At 42.7% G+C, this 18,736-nt stretch overlaps 1 protein-coding gene across 2 annotated transcripts in view; it reads right to left on the bottom strand.

Moving 5' to 3' along the window:
* The window catches only part of rfx5 (regulatory factor X, 5), a 33,412-nt gene that overhangs the window by 8,354 nt on the left and 6,322 nt on the right, over window positions 1-18,736 (bottom strand). For both annotated transcript variants that reach the window (XM_069940200.1, XM_069940201.1), the window contains exons 4-8: window positions 13,529-13,611; window positions 6,800-6,934; window positions 6,447-6,563; window positions 2,988-3,069; window positions 931-1,132 (exon numbers count right to left, since the gene is read on the bottom strand). In XM_069940200.1, the coding sequence (XP_069796301.1) occupies window positions 931-1,132; window positions 2,988-3,069; window positions 6,447-6,563; window positions 6,800-6,934; window positions 13,529-13,611 (619 nt within the window). The remainder of the gene's footprint in view (window positions 1-930; window positions 1,133-2,987; window positions 3,070-6,446; window positions 6,564-6,799; window positions 6,935-13,528; window positions 13,612-18,736) is intronic.

The raw sequence follows: 18,736 nt of genomic DNA, 5'->3' as shown, positions 1-18,736 counted from the left end.
AGTTGAAGTCTGGGGATAGGGTTAGACAAGACTTTTGGATTTTCCGGATTCTCAGCAGGACTTTTAAAATTAAAATTTAAGGAGGAATAGATATGAATAGGTACATTTTGTTAGTTTATTCATTAGTGAATACAGCACATTTCATTTATCAAAACGAGCAGTTTAAAAGACAAATAAAAATGCTGCTGTGCACTTGTGGGGCTTACCCATGCATTCACACACACGCACGCACGTACACAAAAGCCCGCTAAATTTAATACATTTGAGAGTTTTCGAAAACTCCGATTCTCAGGCATTTTGGATTTCTGGCATCCAGATTTTTGGACTTCTGCTGTATATCAACATTTTGGGCCAAAGCCCTTCGTCAAGGTATGAGTAAAAAGCAGGCAGGCACCTGAATTAAAGGGCTGTGAGAAAGGAAGAATGGGGAGGGGGAGAAGTACAGACCAACGGACAAAAACTGTTAATTGGAAATGAACAAAACACAGGAGAGAGAAAAGGTGAGAAAGACAGGGGGAGAGTGGGGTTGTGTTTGGCTCTGTGGAAGCAGAGAAAGGTAACGGAAAAGGGATGAAACACGGAAGTCTGCAGATGCTGTGATTATATGAAATGCAGGAGGAACACATCGGTTCTGTTCTACCTGAACTGAGGGACGGGCGAGACCTTCGATGTGGCGGTCCGCAGGAGGGCTGAGTCCAAGCCCATTAACCGTGGCTCAAAAACACAGAAATGCTGGAGGAACTCAGCCATTCTCGCAGCATCCAAGGGAGGTAAAGATCTATTACTGACATTTCAGGCCTGAGCCCTTCTTCAAGGTGAGTAAATAGCAGGCAGGCATCTAAATTAAAAGGGTAGGAAGGGAAGAATGGGCAAGGGGAATACAGATCAATAAGACAAAAACAGACAGGCATCTGAATTCTCCTCACTCACCAGTCATAAGTTCCTCCATCACCACCATTGCGTTCTTAGTCCTGGGGCTGATGAGATGCTCCATCACAAGGAAACGGGCCAGGTCCACCACTGTGTCAAACTGCCTCATTAGTACCCGCTGAGCCCACTCGCAGATTAGGCTGATGGCCGCCGACATCAGCGCCTCGTTCTGCTGGGACTTGTCTGCTTCCTTGATCTCCAGCTAACACGGGAGAGGGAGAGAAGCCATCAGTACTTGTCATGTTCATTCTCTTGCCTTGCCTACTCCTGAAGTATATGGAACACACCTAAGTCTGCAGACACTGTGACTCTAGTAAAAACACAGAGAATGCTGGAGGTACTCAGCCGGTCTCGCATCATCCACAGGAGGTAAAGATATATTAACGAAGTTTCAGGCCTGAGTCCTTCTTCAAGGTATGAGTGAAAAAAACAGGTGTCTGAATTAAAGGCCGGAGAAAGAAAGGGGCAAAAATGGAAGGGCATGGAGTCCAGACCAAGAGACAAAAGGTGTTATTGGGTATTATGCGAGGAAAGATGAGAATTGATTTTGGCTCTGTGAAAAGAGACAGAGGGAAAAGGAAAGAGAGATCGAGAGACAGAGCTGGGGAAAAGGAGATGGGGGATGAAGATTGGTGGTTCTAATGGAAACTGTTGATGTTAATGCCATCCAGACAGAAGAGGAGCAATCCCAATGGGAGTGACTGACTTCTCCAGTTTCCGTTAGAACCACCACTCCACCTACCCCCCCCCCCCAACATCTTCGTTTCCCCCTGGCTGTGTGTGTCTCTCTCTTCCGTTTTCTCTGTCTCCTTTCACAGAGCCAAAATCAGTTCTCATCTTTCCTCATATCATATCCAATTAACACCTTTTGTCTATTGGTCTAGACTCCTCCCCCTTTCTTTCCCCAGCAGTTGCCTACTTTTTGCTTCTACCTTGAAGGACTCAGGCCCAGAACATGCGTTATATATCTTTACCTCCTTTGTTTGCTGAGAGACACCTGAAGGACATCACAGCCTTGATCTGTCTCTATCATTCACTGTGTCCTTCTCCTCCTCAATCCTACTGTGTCTTTCTTTCCCCCAAATTCCCTTATATGGTGTGTCACCATCTCCCTCATTCCGTTGCTTCCTGCAACTTTCTCTCTCTCTCTCTCCCTGCAACGTATCACCCTCTGCTGTTGATTTGTGTTACTCCAGTCTCATGCCAGGTATATCCTGTCCCTCTCATGTAATTTAAAGCAGCCATTCTCAATGGGGACCGCATGCACCACCCCTTCTATGGGGCAACAGCAATTTAAAGGGGGTGGTGTGGAATGAAATTTAAAAATACTGTAAAACCTGGCACCTGGGGATTGGTAGATGCCAGATAAGTGAATTTTGTGGTTGCTTAAGATTGCGTGCTGTGGGGATTGGCAAACGAACGCCGAGGTGTGCCAATTTTAAACTTTCGTATTTTTTACCTATTTATTTTAGCCATACAATATAGTAACCAGTCCTTTCAGCCTATGCAGCCCAAATATACCTAAAAGACCTACAACCCCTGTTCGTTTTAAAAGGTGGGAGAAAACCAGAGCACCCGGAGGTAACCCACGCAGACACAGGGAAAGTGTACAAATTCCTTACAGACGGTGCTGAATTAAAACCCCAGTTGCTGGCACTGTAAGAGCGTTGTCCTAACCATGTTGCCCTGTATTGAGTTTTCCTCAACTTGTTTTGCTTGAATTTCGGATACAGGAGAGTTACTGTATTTGTTATGTTTTATATGTTGTCGGTAGAAGTACAGAAGAAACCCATTAAATGACTGTTTCACAGGAAAGGGGGCTCTTAAGCTTTGAGCAGAATCCGAAGGGGGCCAATAGCAAAAGGAAAGGTTGAGAATGGCTGATTTGGAGGCACATCCTTGCACAAAAAAAACCCTTTCTGACTGAGGACTCCTCCCACCCCCCACCCCATCAATGCAGTATTCCTTCAATACACACTGGAGCAAACAATGTGCTTCTGGAGGGACATAGCGCAATGGTCAAGTCAACACAATGGTCAATAAACACTAACACTTACTGGGTCTGGGAGCTTCAAATCCAGGCTTGGAAGAGAAGGCATACTGACCACAGTCTTTCTTCTGATTCCACCATAGCAGTATGTTGGAAAGAGTTAAGTACATAAACCAGACCATTACAATTGAGGATAACGTTAACATTGTGGTTAAATTACTGGATTGGCACGCAGACAACAGGACCACTGAACTGTCAAGACCCAAATTCAAACTCCATCCTGAAGTTCAAGTACAGTAATTGCTTGAAAATCCCAACTCAAGAATATAAGAAATAGGAGGAGTCACCCATCCGGCCATTTGAGCCTGCTGCACCATTCAGTGTGATCTGATAATAGGCTCATCTTTATCTACCTGTCTTTTCCCCATATCTCATAATTCCCCATACAATGTAAAAATCTATCCAAACGTCCATAGGCAGAAAATTCCACAGATTTCCCACCCTCTGGGGGAAGCAGTTCCTCCTTATCTCTGTCCTAAATTTACTACCCTGAATCTTGAGGCTAAGTCCCCTAGTTCTAGCTTCCCCCACCAATGAAAACAACTTACCTACCAATAGTATATCTTATTTTGATCATTAACCTCACACAATAGAACCATAGAACATTGTAGCACATAAAATAGGCCCCTTAACCCTTCTAGCCTGTGCCAGATTTTTATTCAGCCTAGTTCCACTGACCTGCACCCATTCCATATCCCTCCATACCTCTCCCATCCATGTAACTGTAAGGAAGGAATTATTTCGCAGACTGGCCTGAAAGTTACTGCTGAGACACTGATAGCCCCAGCAGAGTTGCCACCTCATTGCTCCAACAACCCAAGTTCCATTCTTATGTCCAGCACGAGCTGTGTAGAGTTTAAACAAAGTCCCTCTGTCTGCAAGTTCAAGTTAATTTATCAACCAATTGAACAATCTGGTACAATCCGACATTCTCTGGTCCACTGTGCAAGCACACATGCAGACACACTATACATATACACAGAACCTATGCATAGTAAAACCCCTAGTATCCGGAATTCAAGCAACCAGTGAAAAAAAAAATCAAGGAAAATAAATTTTAAAATTAAAATAAATAAAAAATAATAGGTAAAAAAAACCGCAAGTTTAGAATTGTAAAAGTAAATGCTCCCTGAAGATACACATGAACCTTTGGTGAAGATGGGAGCAAATATTGTTCGTCTTTCGGGCAGCTCCATGGAGGGGGAGGAAACTGCAGATGCAGCAACGGTTAAATGTTTTAAAAGAATGTGACTGAAAATAAAGTAAAATACTTTAAGGTTTATATATTCATGCAAGTGTAGCATTTTTGTCTTCCCCTTCACAATTGGGGGTTAGTCTCCTCGTTTTCTAGTGCCATGTGCCAGTCATCTACTTTCCCAGTGTCTGTAAGCTCTCAAAGCTGCTGCCAAACACAGGCACCGCCATCATGGCCCCAGACCCCATAGTCGAAAGATTTGAAAATAAACCACTGTCAGCTCCTTTCACCAGCAGTTAAAAATCCCTTCTGCTCCCTTGCTCAGAGAATTCCTCCCCCATTCAGTGAGGTCCCAGCTAATCTGGCCGTGGACTCAGCTTCACTTACCCGTCTGCTCCCCAAATCACTTAATTCCCCCCCCCATCTCCCCACCACTGTGCAAAAATGAATTTAAAGCATGTATGGAGCTGTCGGTAGTTGGACTAGGCAGAAGAAACTGTGGGGGAGCACTATGCCTTACCTCCCAGCTCTCCGCACCAGCAACTCTGGCAGCGCCACCATTTGTGAACGTGGCTTAGCCCTTTACGCAAACCCTCCCAACCCCCCCCATCAATAGTTTCTGCTGCTTTGCAAAAACAGCCAACATATTGAAAGACTCCTCCATCCATTCTATACTCTCTTCACCCCTCTTCTGTCAGAAAGATTGACAGTTGTGAGATCCCAGACCACCAGATTCAAGGACAGTTTCTTTTCCATGGTCACCAGACTCCTGAATGAACCCCATAATAGTACAATTCCACTGTCTTTGCGCCATCCCAACTGATCCTCTCTGTATCTCTGCATTTCTGTTGTTTTATGAGTACAAGAAGAATATTATTTGCCACAAAATACTTAGTCTGGTGAGAAGGGTTATATTTAAATGTAAATGCATAGTAACAGACTTTGCTGGCCCTCAAGCCCGTGCCGCCCAAATACCCCCAATTACCGATAACCCCTGTACGATTTAGAAGGGTGGGAGGAAACCGGAGCAGACGCCGGGAGAATATATAAACTCCTTAGAGAGTGGAAGAATCAAAATCGTGTCACTGGCATTGTAATAGCATTGCACTAACTGCTATGCTAACCATGCCTCTTCTGCGAATAGACTAATAGATTATCTTTAACATTCGTACAGCTGTATAAAGGCCACAATTCATAGATTTTAGGAAAAGATCAATTTAAAAGAGAGATATCAGTCATATAGAAAGTGTTCAGAGCTCAACAGGTGCAGAGTAGAACAAAGCATTCTATTTGGAAGGGAGAATCTGCGGGAGTTTGTGGAATTTTGCCATGTTTCCTTGTCACATACAAGGATGAAATAGCTACTGGTCTGCTCATGAAACCTTCATCAATACATCTTGGTGCATGTGACAATAAACTTGACTCCAAATTAACATTGCCTGTATTGATGGGAGAATAAATAGTAAATCGAGAGCAGCAGGGAGAACCTAAAAGCTCTTCTTCAGTTTTGTGGGGGGAGGGTGAGGGGGGGTAAAATAGCTTATATTGCTCAAGAGGGAGGGTTCATTCTACTATCTTGCACCTGCAACTGTCAGTGAAGTCTATCCACAGCATCATGCAGAAGCTGAACAGTTTTCAACACCAGGTCAGAGCTTGCTCCTCAGAGAGCAGGTAGTCCTGCTGGATGTTTTCATAGCATGATGGAAATAAGCAGTGGACCGGTGCAGGGTAACAGAAACGGGGGGTGGTGGGGGGAACACCACCCCTCCCCCCTCCAATGAGAAGAAGCAGAGGAGACAACCCAACAGGGAAGGTGACCACTGCGGTGGACCAACGAGGGGCTCAGTAGCTGAAGGATCCACACAGGCTGCAGGCGATTTTAGGTAGGGGGACTCACACGTGCTGTGCGCTGCTAGAGACTGGGTTATGGAATTGAAACTGGGATTCAAGAGAGTGCTGAGAGTAAGAAGGGCTCCCGAAGGGCCTCAGTTGCTGATGAGTCAAGCAGGATTCTGTGCAGCTGCAGAAGCTGTGGGAGCGCTGGCGATGAATCAACGAACACTCAAGGTCGCTGAAGGGATTATCTTTTGCTTCTCCTTCGCTTGCACTGTACCGGGCACTGGGCAACATTAACGGCGACCCTTTGCCTGCCTTACTGCAGACAGAAGGCAATTTGGTGAAATATTTCATGATCTGCATTATTGCATGACAACAAAGGAATCAAATCCAACACAGGCTGCTTTTGATGAAAAAGGAGAAGGAAAAGGATATTTAGATTGGCCTCGGCCACCCAGTCTTCGAGCCTTGAAGTTCGGAAAGACATCACGCATGATTTTGCCAAAGTTTGCAGCACTCAGGAGCCGGTAAGACAGATTATCACAGTATCGTCTGTGTTCAAAGACAAAAGATCATTGTTTTTTATTTTAAGTTTAAGATTCTGCACTCTTTGTTTCTTAGTTTAGATTTATTACTACAAATTTTTCTCTGGCAGACACCACTATGTGTCAGTAACCATTTGATTGGTACAGATCTTCAAACCCTCCTTGAATACCATCACAACAGGGTGGGTGGATGGGGGGTTGTGAAGAAATTGTCATAAGCCATGTAACAAATCAGTCACATACTTGTAAGCATCATAGACATCTTGCTTTGGCAGACAGGTGTCCGGATGTTCCTCAAGATGGTTCCTTATCCAGTTGCAAGCATGCATTTGATCAGCAGTGCTCGTGGGGTACTGGTCGCTGCTAGTGACACTGGAGCTGCAACCAAACGGTGGCAATGAAAAAAGCCAGAGTTAATTTTTATGCATTAAAATCTGTGAATAGAACATTATAGCACAAAAAATAGGCCCTTCAGACCATCTACGATTAGCGTAGCAATTAGTGCCATGCTGTTACAGTTCCAGCGACTGAGGCGGGTTCAAATCCTGTGCTGTCTGTAAGGAATTTGTAAGTTTTCCCCATGTCGCATGGGTTTCCACCCACCCACCGTTCAAAACATACCAGGGTTGTAGGTCAACTGGGTGTTAATTGGGCAGAAATGACCTGTTACTGTGATGTATGTCTAAATTTAAAATTTTAAATTTAGTCTGTGCTGAACTATTATTCTGCCGGAGGAGTCACGTGATGGAGTAGTGGCCGGTCGGGGAACTCCAGCCCTCTCCAGAAAAGTTTAAAAAAAAAACACACAAAACACAAAGGCACAAACATAAAAATTAAAATAAAGTGAAAGTGAAGGTGGGAAGAAAATGGCAGCGAAGAAAGAAAAGTCGAGAGCAACGGGAAGAAGAGAAGAAAGGATGTCGGAAGAAGAAGGTGAAGGCCTTACCTGTCCGAGGAGGCCCGCCGCAGAGAGAGAAGCCCGCTCCCTAAGGTCAGTTGAAGTCCCGAGCTCGGGACTACAAAAATGGCTCGCTGAGCCAAGTAAAAGTGCGCAACCGCGCATGAAAAAAAAAACACTGACGGGCGGGGGGACCAGCTGAGGAGTCGCTCTCCACAGCTGAGGATGACAGCTGCAACACAACAACGGGAAGAGAACATATAAAACAACGAGAACAAGAAAGAAGAGAGTAAAAAGAAAACAAGGAAACAACAGATGACCAACCCAGAGGAAGAAGAAGAAGAAGAAGAAGAAGAAGAAGAACATAGAGAAATGGAAGAAGAAGGGAAAGGCAAGACAATGGATTTTTTTTTAAAGAATATATGGAATCAGTAAAAGAATGGCAATTACAAGAATTTAGTGAAATAAAAAGAAGAATTAAAAGTACAGAAGAAAAAATGAATAGATTAGAGATGGTCATGTCGGATATAGGAAAAAGAGTGGACAAGGTGGAAGAAAGAGAAACAGCCGTAGAAATAGAAATAGAGGCCTTAAAAAAGAAATTAGAAGAATCTAATAAAAAGGTTAAAGAGACACAAGAGCTGTTAGCTCAGAAGATAGATATAATGGAAAATTATAATAGAAGAAATAATATAAAGATAGTGGGCCTTAAGGAAGATGAAGAAGGAGAAGGCAAGAATATGAGAGAATTTATAAAAGATTGGATCCCCAGGGTCCTAGGAAGACCAGAATTACAGGAAGAAATGGAAATAGAAAGGGCACATAGAACATTAGCCCCGAAACCACAGCCACAACAAAAACCAAGATCCATTATAGTAAAATTCTTAAGATATACAACAAGAGAAAATATATTGGAGAAAGCAATGAAGAAAATAAGGGAAGACAAAAAGCCACTGGAATACAAAGGTCAAAAATTTTTTTTCTATCCAGACATAAGTTTGCAACTCCTGAAGAAGAGAAAGGAGTTTAATACAGCAAAAGCGATCCTGTGGAAAAAAGGATATAAATTTATGCTAAAGTACCCAGCGGTACTTAAAATAGTTATTCCAGGGCAGCAAAACAGACTATTCTCGGATCCGGAGGAAGCACGAAAACTTGGAGAACAACTACAAAACAGACAGAGAGATGAAGACATGTAACGAGAGTAAAAATGACCACGAACTATATGTATGTGTGTATATGGGTATATATATATATATATATATATATGTGTGTGTGTATGTATATATGTGTGTACATGAGTATGTCCGTATTTAAAGGAAAATATATTGAGTATAGATAAGAATTAATAAGGGAAAGAAAGGGAAGAGAGGAAGTAAGGAAGGAATAAAGAGAGTGACCTTTGTTATATATGAAAATTAAAATCTTTTCTGGGGGGGGGGCTGGGTGGGGAGGAGTTACGGTCACTGCGAAATCAGTTGACGCTTGCGAGTGAATTCGCAAATCCAAATGGAGAGGGGAGATGTGGTTGCCCGACAAGGGATAAAGGGCAACTCAGGAAGGAGAGGGGATAGTGGGGTTAAAGAAATTTTAGATAGGAGAATAAGGGAAATGTTTGATGTTTTAGAAATGTTGTCTTATAAAGTGTTCAAAACAAGAAAGCAGAAATGGATAAGAAGGAAAGGTGATGATGAGGAACGGAAAGGAAAGATAAACAAAGTATGAAATGGATACGTTGAACTATATGACTTTAAATATTAACGGAATACATAACCAAATCAAAAGGAAGAAACTGCTAAATTTATTGAAAAAAGAAAAAATTGATATAGCATTCGTGCAAGAAACACATTTAACTGAAATGGAGCACAAGAAATTAAAGAGAGATTGGGTAGGACATGTAACAGCAGCGTCATAAAATTCAAAAGCTAGAGGAGTAGCTATATTAATCAGTAAAAATGTACTAATTAAAATAGAAGAGGAAATAATAGATCCAGCAGGGAGATATGTAAAAATAAAATGTCAGATATATTCGGAGTTTTGGAATTTACTCAATGTATATTCACCTAACGAAGAAGAACAAAACTTTATGCAAGATATTTTTTGAAGACAGCAGACATGCAAGGGAACATACTAATAGGAGGGGATTTCAACCTTAATTTGGATTCAAACATGGATAAAACTGGGAAAAAAATTAACAAAAAGAACAAAGTAACCAAATTTATAAATAAATCGATGCAAGAAATGCAATTTTTTCCCTCCTGCCTTCCCAACATTCAGATGGCAAATGCAAGCAATGCGATACCTAGGTATACAAATAAATAAAAACCTCGGCCATCTATATAAACTCAATTATTATCCACTAATGAAAAAATTACAGGATGACTTAGAGCATTGGAAAGACTTACCACTAACACTAATAGGAAGGATAAACTGTATTAAAATTAACATTTTCCCAAGGATACAATACCTATTTCAGGCATTGCCAATACACCTAACTGAGAAATTCTTCAAGGAGTTAAAGAAAATAGTAAAGAAATTTTTATGGAAAGGGGGGAAACCGAGGATAGCACTAGATAAATTAACAGAATGGTATTAACAAGGAGGCTTACAACTGCCAAACTTTAAAAATTATTATAGAGCCGCACAATTAAGATACCTATCAGATTTTTATCAAACAAGGGAAATGCCAGATTGGACCAAATTAGAACTAGATAAAATAGGGGAGAAGATACCTGAACATATATTATATAAATGGGATGAAAAATTGGTACAACGTAGGAATTCTCCAGTATTATATCATCTGCTCAATATTTGGAAGAAGATTCATGTAGAAAGGAATAAAACAAATTACCAATTACCAAAACTAATACTGACGCAACATCAGCTAATCCCTTTTACAATAGATAACCTTTCCTTTAGAGAATGGGAGAAAAAAAGAGATCAAAAGAATAGAAAATTGCTTTTCAGGAAATAAATTATTATCCTTTGAACAAATGAAGGATAAATATAATATAACTCACGATACAGTGTTGGCATACTACCAACTGAAATTCTACTTGAAGGACAAATTGGGAAACTGTCTGAGGTTGCCAGAGGGAAGTAATTTTGAATATGTGATTACAGATACAATGATAATCAAAAAATTTATAACCAACATGTATATTAAATTGCAAGAAAAGGAGAATGAGGAAACAAATGGTAAAACTAAACAAAAATGGGAACAAGATTTAAACATAAAGATAAAGAAGGAAGCATAGGAGAAGTTATGCTCTGGAACTATGAGAAATACCATAAACACGAGGTTACGTATGATACAATATAACTGGATACACAGGCTATACATTACACCTCAAAAGTTAAATAAATGGGACCCAAAGGTATCTGACAGATGTTTTCGCTGTAAAAAGGAAATGGGAACAACAATTCATGCAATGTGAGAAAGTGAAAAAATTTTGGGAAGATCTAAACCAGATATTAAATAAAATCACAAAAATCAATATACCAAAAAACCCAGAGATCTTCCTCCTAAGTAATATAAAAAACAAAGAATTTGTACTTGATTTGGATGGTGCACAAAAAAGATTTGTTAGGATAGCCCTAGCTGTAGCAAAAAAATGTATTATGTCAGCCTGGAAATTAGAAGATAACTTGAGAATACAACAATGGTATATAGAAATGAATAAATGTATTCCACTAGAAAAAATAACATATAATTTAAGAAATAATATTACAATATTTGAACAAATATGGGAGCCATACATGAAACACAATAGAGAAAACCTACCGGAGACATCTACCACCTAAAATGACAGAAGGAGAAGGAAATGAAAAGAATTGACTCAGTGGAATTCCTTGTTTATTCTTATTGAGTGACAACATTGTTTGACGGTTTAATGTATCTTAGATTCTGAACTTTAAATGAATGTATGGGGAGGTAGGGAGGGAGGGATGGGAAGAGGGAGGGGGGGGAGAAAACGACACTGTATATATTTGAAAAGAAAAATGTATGTATCTTGATCAATGTGGTTTATAGTGTGAAAAATAAATTTTTTTAAAAAAACTATTATTCTGCCGAGTCCCATTGACCTGCACCCAGTCATACCCCTCCCATCCATGTACCTGTCCAAATTTTTTTCAAATATAAAATTCCTCTTAAGGGTCTAGATAAAAGTCAAACAGGCGGAGACACCATTCAGTCTGTGCCAGCAAACCCATTTCCTATTAAATTTTGTTTAAACTATCCTCCCTGCATTACTCCCGACATATATTCCCTAAATACAGGTACACGATCCTTTATCCGGACTTCTAAAATCCGGAAAGCTCCAAAATCCGGAAAGTGGGGAGAAAGGCACCCAGCACTTGGGGGAGGCAGCCGAGGGACTGGCACTTCGGGGAGGTGGCCAAGGGACTGGCGCTTGGGGGAGGCGGCTGAGGGACTGGTGCTTGGGGGAGGTGGCTGTGGGACTGGTGCTTGGGGGAGGTGGCCGGCGCTTGGGGTAGGCGGTCGAGGGGCTGCCGTTTGGGGGAAGAGGCTGGCACTTGCGGGAGGAGGCCGGCACTTCGGGGAGGCAGCTGAGGGACAGGAGCTTGGGGAAGGCGGCCGGCACGTGGAGGAGGCGGCCGAGGGAATGGTGCTTGGGGGGAGGCGGCTGAGGGACCGACACTTGGGGGAAGCGGCCAAGGGACTGGTGGTTGGGGAAGACAGCCGGGTGACTGGAAAGGGGTGGGGGTGGATATGGCAGCACAATTTGGGTGGGCTTTCCGAAATCCGGAAAAATCCTAAATTCGGAACACACTATCCCCCAAGGGTTCCGGATAAAGGATCGTGTACCTGTACTACATGTGCCCACACCTCCTCATGGCCATTCAAGGCTCCAAACAGTCCTTCTAAGCGAAGCAACACTTCACTTGCGAATTTGCAGGAGTCATCTCCTATATCTGGTGCTTCCGCTGTGGTCTCTTCCGCATCAAGAGACTCGAGGAGATCTTTTCGTTGAGCACTTTCACTCTGTCCACCTGAATAACGGGGACACCCCAGTGGTCAACCGTTTTAATTGCATGCCCCAGTCACACAATGACATCACTGCTGAACTGAGGCCACCCACAACACCTAATATTCCAACTGAGCACCCTCCAACCAGATGGCATGAACGTTAATTTCTTCAGTTTCCGATAGGTCCCTCCCCTATCTCTTTCCTCATTCCTTTATCTCCTTTCCTCCAGCTTCCCCCCCCCCCTTTGTTCAGAGAGCTAACCCCTCCCCCATCACCTATTTTTCCCTCCTGCCTTCCCACCCATTTCTACTTATGACCAGGGGGTGCAGTGCTAATTTTGTAGGTGCCGGACCTCACCAAAATGGTGACAAGGGGGTCTCACAAGATCTGGCCTTGGTGGCCACCATGTTGTTTTGGCACATTATAATTAACTGTAGGACTACAAAGTCGGACAACCAGTCATGGAAGAATCAGATCTGTCCAGAATAGAGAACAGCACTCTGCACCCCTCCTTATGACCTTTTGCCTGTGCTCTTCCTCCAACCTCTTCATTCAGGTGCATACTTGCTTTTTGCTCACACCTTGACAAAGGGTTCAGCCCTGAAACACTGCCTACCCTTTGCTTCCTCTGGATGCTGCGTGACCCGCTGAGTTTCTCCAGGATTTTTGGTGCATTGAACTCCTTTTATTCCTATTGCCTCTTCCCAGATTCTACCACTCGCCAACACACCAATTTATCCTGGACAATTGCACCTACCAAAACTCACACATCTTTGGCATGTGGAAGACAACCGGAGCCATTCGAGGGGGATGAAGACCAGACATGATTGCAAGATGTGAGCTCAAACTCCAGAAGGTACCAGAGATCAGATTTCACCCAGGTTGCTGAAGCAGTGAAGCAGCTCTCACCCCCAATGGGGTTAATGGGAATACCACTGATGAAATTCATTCCATCAGCTTGCACAACATTGGTGTTTGGAGGGCCAAACAACTTCAGTGCAGGTCTGCCAAGGCTCCTTAAAATTTAGCCCTGGAAACAAGTTTGGCACCATTTTAAACACGCAAGTACCATGTACTTACCTTTTGTCCCCATGACTAGGGCCGGAAGGGAGTTGTAGGTAAAGGTAGAGCTTCTCAGAATCGGAAAACCCTTTCACTTCTTGCTGTAAACAAATTGAGAAAATGAATCAATACTTCATCGAGTCAGAGAATCAGTGGCTTATAGCACAGAAACTCTGGCCCGACTTGTCCTTGCCAACCATGCTTGTCCCATACCTCTCGAAGCATATCCAAATGTCTTCCTGCCTCCACCACTTACTCCGGCAGCTTGTTCCACGTACAAACCACCCTTTCAATCAAAGGTGTGGGATATGCGGAGATAGTCACAGTGAAAGAAATCACTGAGATGACACTCACAACCTTAATGTGACTAATGGCAAGCAAATGTGCCTCTAGTTGAGATGGTAACGAGTTCAAGTTCCAATCCACATTTTCAAACAATCCATCTGGAACTGGAAATGCCCTGTGCCAGAACTGAGGAATGCTTCAGTGTTTCAGCCAAGATGCAAAGCTGCCGACCTTCTCAGTGTGTCATTAAAATAAAACACAAGGGGACCACACAAGCAACTCAGTCTTGATGAATGGTTCCAACCCAAAATAAGTGGCAAGGTTAGCACAACGTTATTACAGCGCCAACAACCTGGGTTCAAATCTGGCACTGTCTGTAAGGAGTTTGTACATTTTCCCTATATCTGTGTGGGTTTTCCTCTGTGTTTCCTCCCACCCTTCAAAACATGCAGGGTGGGGGGGGGGGGGGGGGGCGTTGTATGTTAATTGGGGTATTTGGGCAGCATGGGCTTGTGGGCTGGGAGGCCCTGTCTGTCTAAAAAAAAATGTTGACCACTTCCACTGATGCTGCCTGAACTGCTGAATATCTCCAGAGGAGGTTCTCTAATTACACTGGACAGCAAAGACTTTCCTTCCTGAACACTTCTGGGTGCATTATATGAATTTTGGGCTTCAATCACAAAAATCACCTTAAAATTTTCCTATCAAGAAAATATTTTTAGATTTAACCTATTTTTGTGATTTCCTGTCATATTTTAAGTCAACTTCATACAGACAAAACCATGAAGTGCAACTTGTCAATGAAAATTCATTTTCTGCCTTCGCACTTGGACGTCTTCCCTGCTCATTAAATTTTAAATTAAATTTAGATATACAGCACAGTAACAGGCCATTTCAGCCCAAGAGTCCATGCCACCAATTTATACCCAATTAACCTACACCCTGGGAAGCCAGAACCCCCCCCAAGGAAAACCCATGCAGACATGGGGAGAACATGTAAACTCCTTACAGATGGGATGGGATTCAAACCATGGTCCTGATCGCTGACACTGTAAAGATGTTGCGCTGGTCACTACGCCAACCATGCTGACCCAATCTTAGTGCAGTCACTGACAAACACGGTGAAAGGTTTCACAAGGACATTGTGACCAGGAAAAACCGGTATTAGGGCAACTGGAAGCCATCAATGCCGGCCAAACATTAAGAACATAAGAAATAGGAGCAGGAGTAGGCCATCCGGCCTGTCAAGCCTGCTACACCATTCAATGAGATCATGGCTGATCTGATGATTGGCTCATATCCATCTCCCTGCCTTTTCCCCATATCCCTTAATCCCTCTACTTTGTAAAAATCGGACACTATTGTTGGGACACTGACATGAGGAGCAGTAGATGCTGAGTGCAAACAAAAATCAGCGGCAAAACAATTTTTTTTAGGTCATTATGCAATTAAGCATGCTTAATCAATAAAAGTGAATTTAATGTTTCTCAAACTTCCTATGTGATAAGAGCAAATTTGAAATTATCTTTGTGTTCAGCTTGAACTTAAATATCATAATCTCCAATTTTCTTTCAGGAAGCAAACCTTTTGAAAATAAATTGTTCTCCACTGTAACAGAGGAAGTGCAGAGAGTGTTGACCCCCCCCCCCCCCCCCCCCCCCCCCCCCGTAGCTAATATTTATCCATCAACCAATTTGGCAAAAAAAGGTAAATGAGTTGGTCAGCATCATAATCTCTGTGCAAGATTGCTGCCACATTTCAATGTGGCTTCAGTTACTTTGCTGGATGCCATCTCAGGTGGTGAAAAAAGAGAAGCTCCTTTGCTTCAGGGACAAAAAAAGGAACCATTTCTTTATAAAAACCTAACACCCCTCATCATTGCACAAGTTTGCCGAAATGGCTATTGGTAGTGGATTATTAATTGATGTTCACATGCTGCTATTATAGCACCAACGACTGGGGTTCAATCCAGCACTGCCTGTAAGGTGTTTGTACATTCTCGTCGTATTTGTGTGGGTTTTCCCTAGGTGCTCCCGTTTCCTCCCACCCTTCAAAATGTACGGATGTTGTAGGTGAATTGGGTAGCACGGCCTCATGGGGCGAAAGGGCCTATGACTGTGCCATATGTCTAAATTTAAAAATTTAATATAAACTTAAAACCTCTTGGCTAAATTCTAGAGATCAAAATTGAATCAATTGAGGGTTCCTTATTTCTGGCACCTCGAGGGTCAAGAACAAATTCCCCCCACCCCCAACATCCATCAATTCAACCACATTACTACAGGACCACAGCACTTCATTGTGCATGACTGCAACTGTGAATAATTATCTATCCTTTTCGATTTATTACCTTGATTATTTTCTTGTGGAGCATTGTGTTGATTCAATTTACAGTTAAACCCCTGATATCTGGCAACTATGGGGATTGGTAGATGCCAGTTATGTATATTTTCTGGTTGCTTGAGACATATTCTTAACTCAAACCTATCCACTGCCTCAAGCTCCAATGATTTCTACTCACTGGACAAGTCTAATACAGTAAAACACCTGGTATCCGGAATTCAAGCAACCGGCAGCCTCAAACAACTTTTAAAAAAAATCAAGGAAAATAAATTTTAAAATTAAAATAAATAAGAATAAATTAATAGGTAAAAATAGACATTTAAAATTGTAAGTCTTATCTGAAGCAACATAAACCTTTGGTGAAGATGGGAGCAACTATTCAGCCAGCGGAGTTCCTTGGTTGGACTTTGCTCGTAACAGCTATTTGTATAAAGTTTTGTGAAGCAGTGTCACCCAGAATGAAGAGCTGGTTGATGCCGCTTCTTATCCCTGGTTATTAAGAGTTGCCCTGGTCAGAGGCTTTATCTGTAAACGTGGGGGAGGGGTGAGTTAATTATCTTTGTTATTGTTCACCTTTTGGGTGGCTTCGTGGAGGGGGAGGAACCTGCAGATGCAGTGATGATTAAATGTTTTCAAAGAATGTGACTGAAAATAAACTAAATGCTCTAAGGTTTATATATTCATGCAAGTGAAGTTTGTTCTGTGTTAGTACAGGATGGTATTTTTGTCTTTTAAAATGTTTATTCTTAATGCAGGTGCCAAAAGTCTCTTCTTCTTTGGCTTGGCTTCGCGGACGAAGATATATGGAGGGGCAATGTCCACGTCAGCTGCAGGCTCGTTTGTGGCTGACAAATCCGATGCAGGACAGGCAGACACGGTTGCAAGGGAAAATTGGTTGGTTGGGGTTGGGTGTTGAGTTTTTCCTCCTTTGTCTTTTGACAGTGAGGTGAGCTCTGCGGTCTTCTTCAAAGGAGGTTGCTGCCCGCCGAACTGTGAGGCGCCAAGATGCACGGTTTGAGGCGATATCAGCCCACTGGCGGTGGTCAATGTGGCAGGCACCAAGAGATTTCTTTAGGCAGTCCTTGTACCTCTTCTTTGGTGCACCTCTGTCTCGGTGGCCAGTGGAGAGCTCGCCATATAACACGATCTTGGGAAGGCCATGGTCCTCCATTCTGGAGACGTGACCTACCCAGCGCAGTTTGATCTTCAGCAACGTGAATTCGATGCTGTCGGCCTCTGCCATCTCGAGTACTTCAATGTTGGAAGTCGCTCCAATGAATGTTGAGGATGGAGCGGAGACAACGCTGGTGGAAGCGTTCTAGGAGCCGTAGGTGATGCCGGTAAAGGACCCATGATTCGGAGCCGAACAGGAGTGTGGGTATGACAACGGCTCTGTATACGCTAATCTTTGTGAGGTTTTTCAGTTGGTTGTTTTTCCAGACTCTTTTGTTTAGTCTTCCAAAGGCGCTATTTGCCTTGGCGAGTCTGTTGTCTATCTCATTGTCGATCCTTGCATCCGATGAAATGGTGCAGCCGAAATAGGTAAACTGGTTAACCGTTTTGAGCTTTGTGTGCCCGATGGAGATGTGGGGGGGCTGGTAGTCATGGTGTGGAGCTGGCTGATGGAGGACCTCAGTTTTCTTCAGGCCGACTTCCATGCCAAACATTTTGGCAGTTTCCGCAAAACAGGACGTCAAGCGCTGAAGAGCTGGCTCTGAATGGGCACTAAAGCGGCATCGTCTGCAAAGAGTAGTTCACGGACAAGTTGCTCTTGTGTCTTTGTGTGAGCTTGCAGGCGCCTCAATCTATCAAGTGTTTTACTGTATGTGGATACTGAGACAAATCGTGAATCTGCTAACCCAACCATTTGAAAAAGGACATTGTGCTTTAATATTCATCTTCCTGTAGAACTCCTTGCCTTTTCTTGCAACATGGGTCCTGACATGGAACCAACTTCCAACATTTTCAAACTAAGTCACTCAATAAGAGCCTGGTCAAGTCCATCTTGGAGGTATGAAGAGTGTGACATTGCTCAACACTTTTATTGGTGTCGGGATTTCAGATAAAACTGCTTAATTTTTTGTGACTGGGTCTTAATTTTGTAGATGGTTGATGAGCCAACATTAAATTCCTCCATAAGCACTGTACGACTTTCACCTTTTTCCAGTCTCTAACACATCTCAATCTTCTGCTTAGGGTAAGCACTACATGTTTATGCCTGCCTGGTTGCTTAGGGGGAAATTTGCCCAAAATAATGACCTGCAAAATGGAACCTCTCTTTGTTTATGTTGGTCACAAGGCAGGAACTGGTTGCAGATGTTGCTTGGCGAGCGAGTAGTGGATTGGCAAACTAACAGCGGGCTTGCCAATTTTAAACTTGCGTATTTTTTAACCTATTTTTTTTTCTTATTCATTTTAATTTGTATTATTTTCCCCTTTTTTTGCCAATTGCTTGAATTCTGGATACCAAGGGGTTCACTGTACATTGTTAAAACACAATGCTTGAGAAACTCAGCAGATCAAACAATGTCCTTTATATAGCAAAGATAGATACATAACCAACATTTCAGATGAGCCCTTCATCAAGGTACGAGCAAA

The sequence above is a fragment of the Narcine bancroftii genome, chromosome 5, assembly GCF_036971445.1.
Source record: "Narcine bancroftii isolate sNarBan1 chromosome 5, sNarBan1.hap1, whole genome shotgun sequence".
Classification (NCBI taxonomy): Eukaryota; Metazoa; Chordata; class Chondrichthyes; order Torpediniformes; family Narcinidae; genus Narcine; species Narcine bancroftii.
This window is presented reverse-complemented; position numbering and strand designations above follow the sequence as displayed.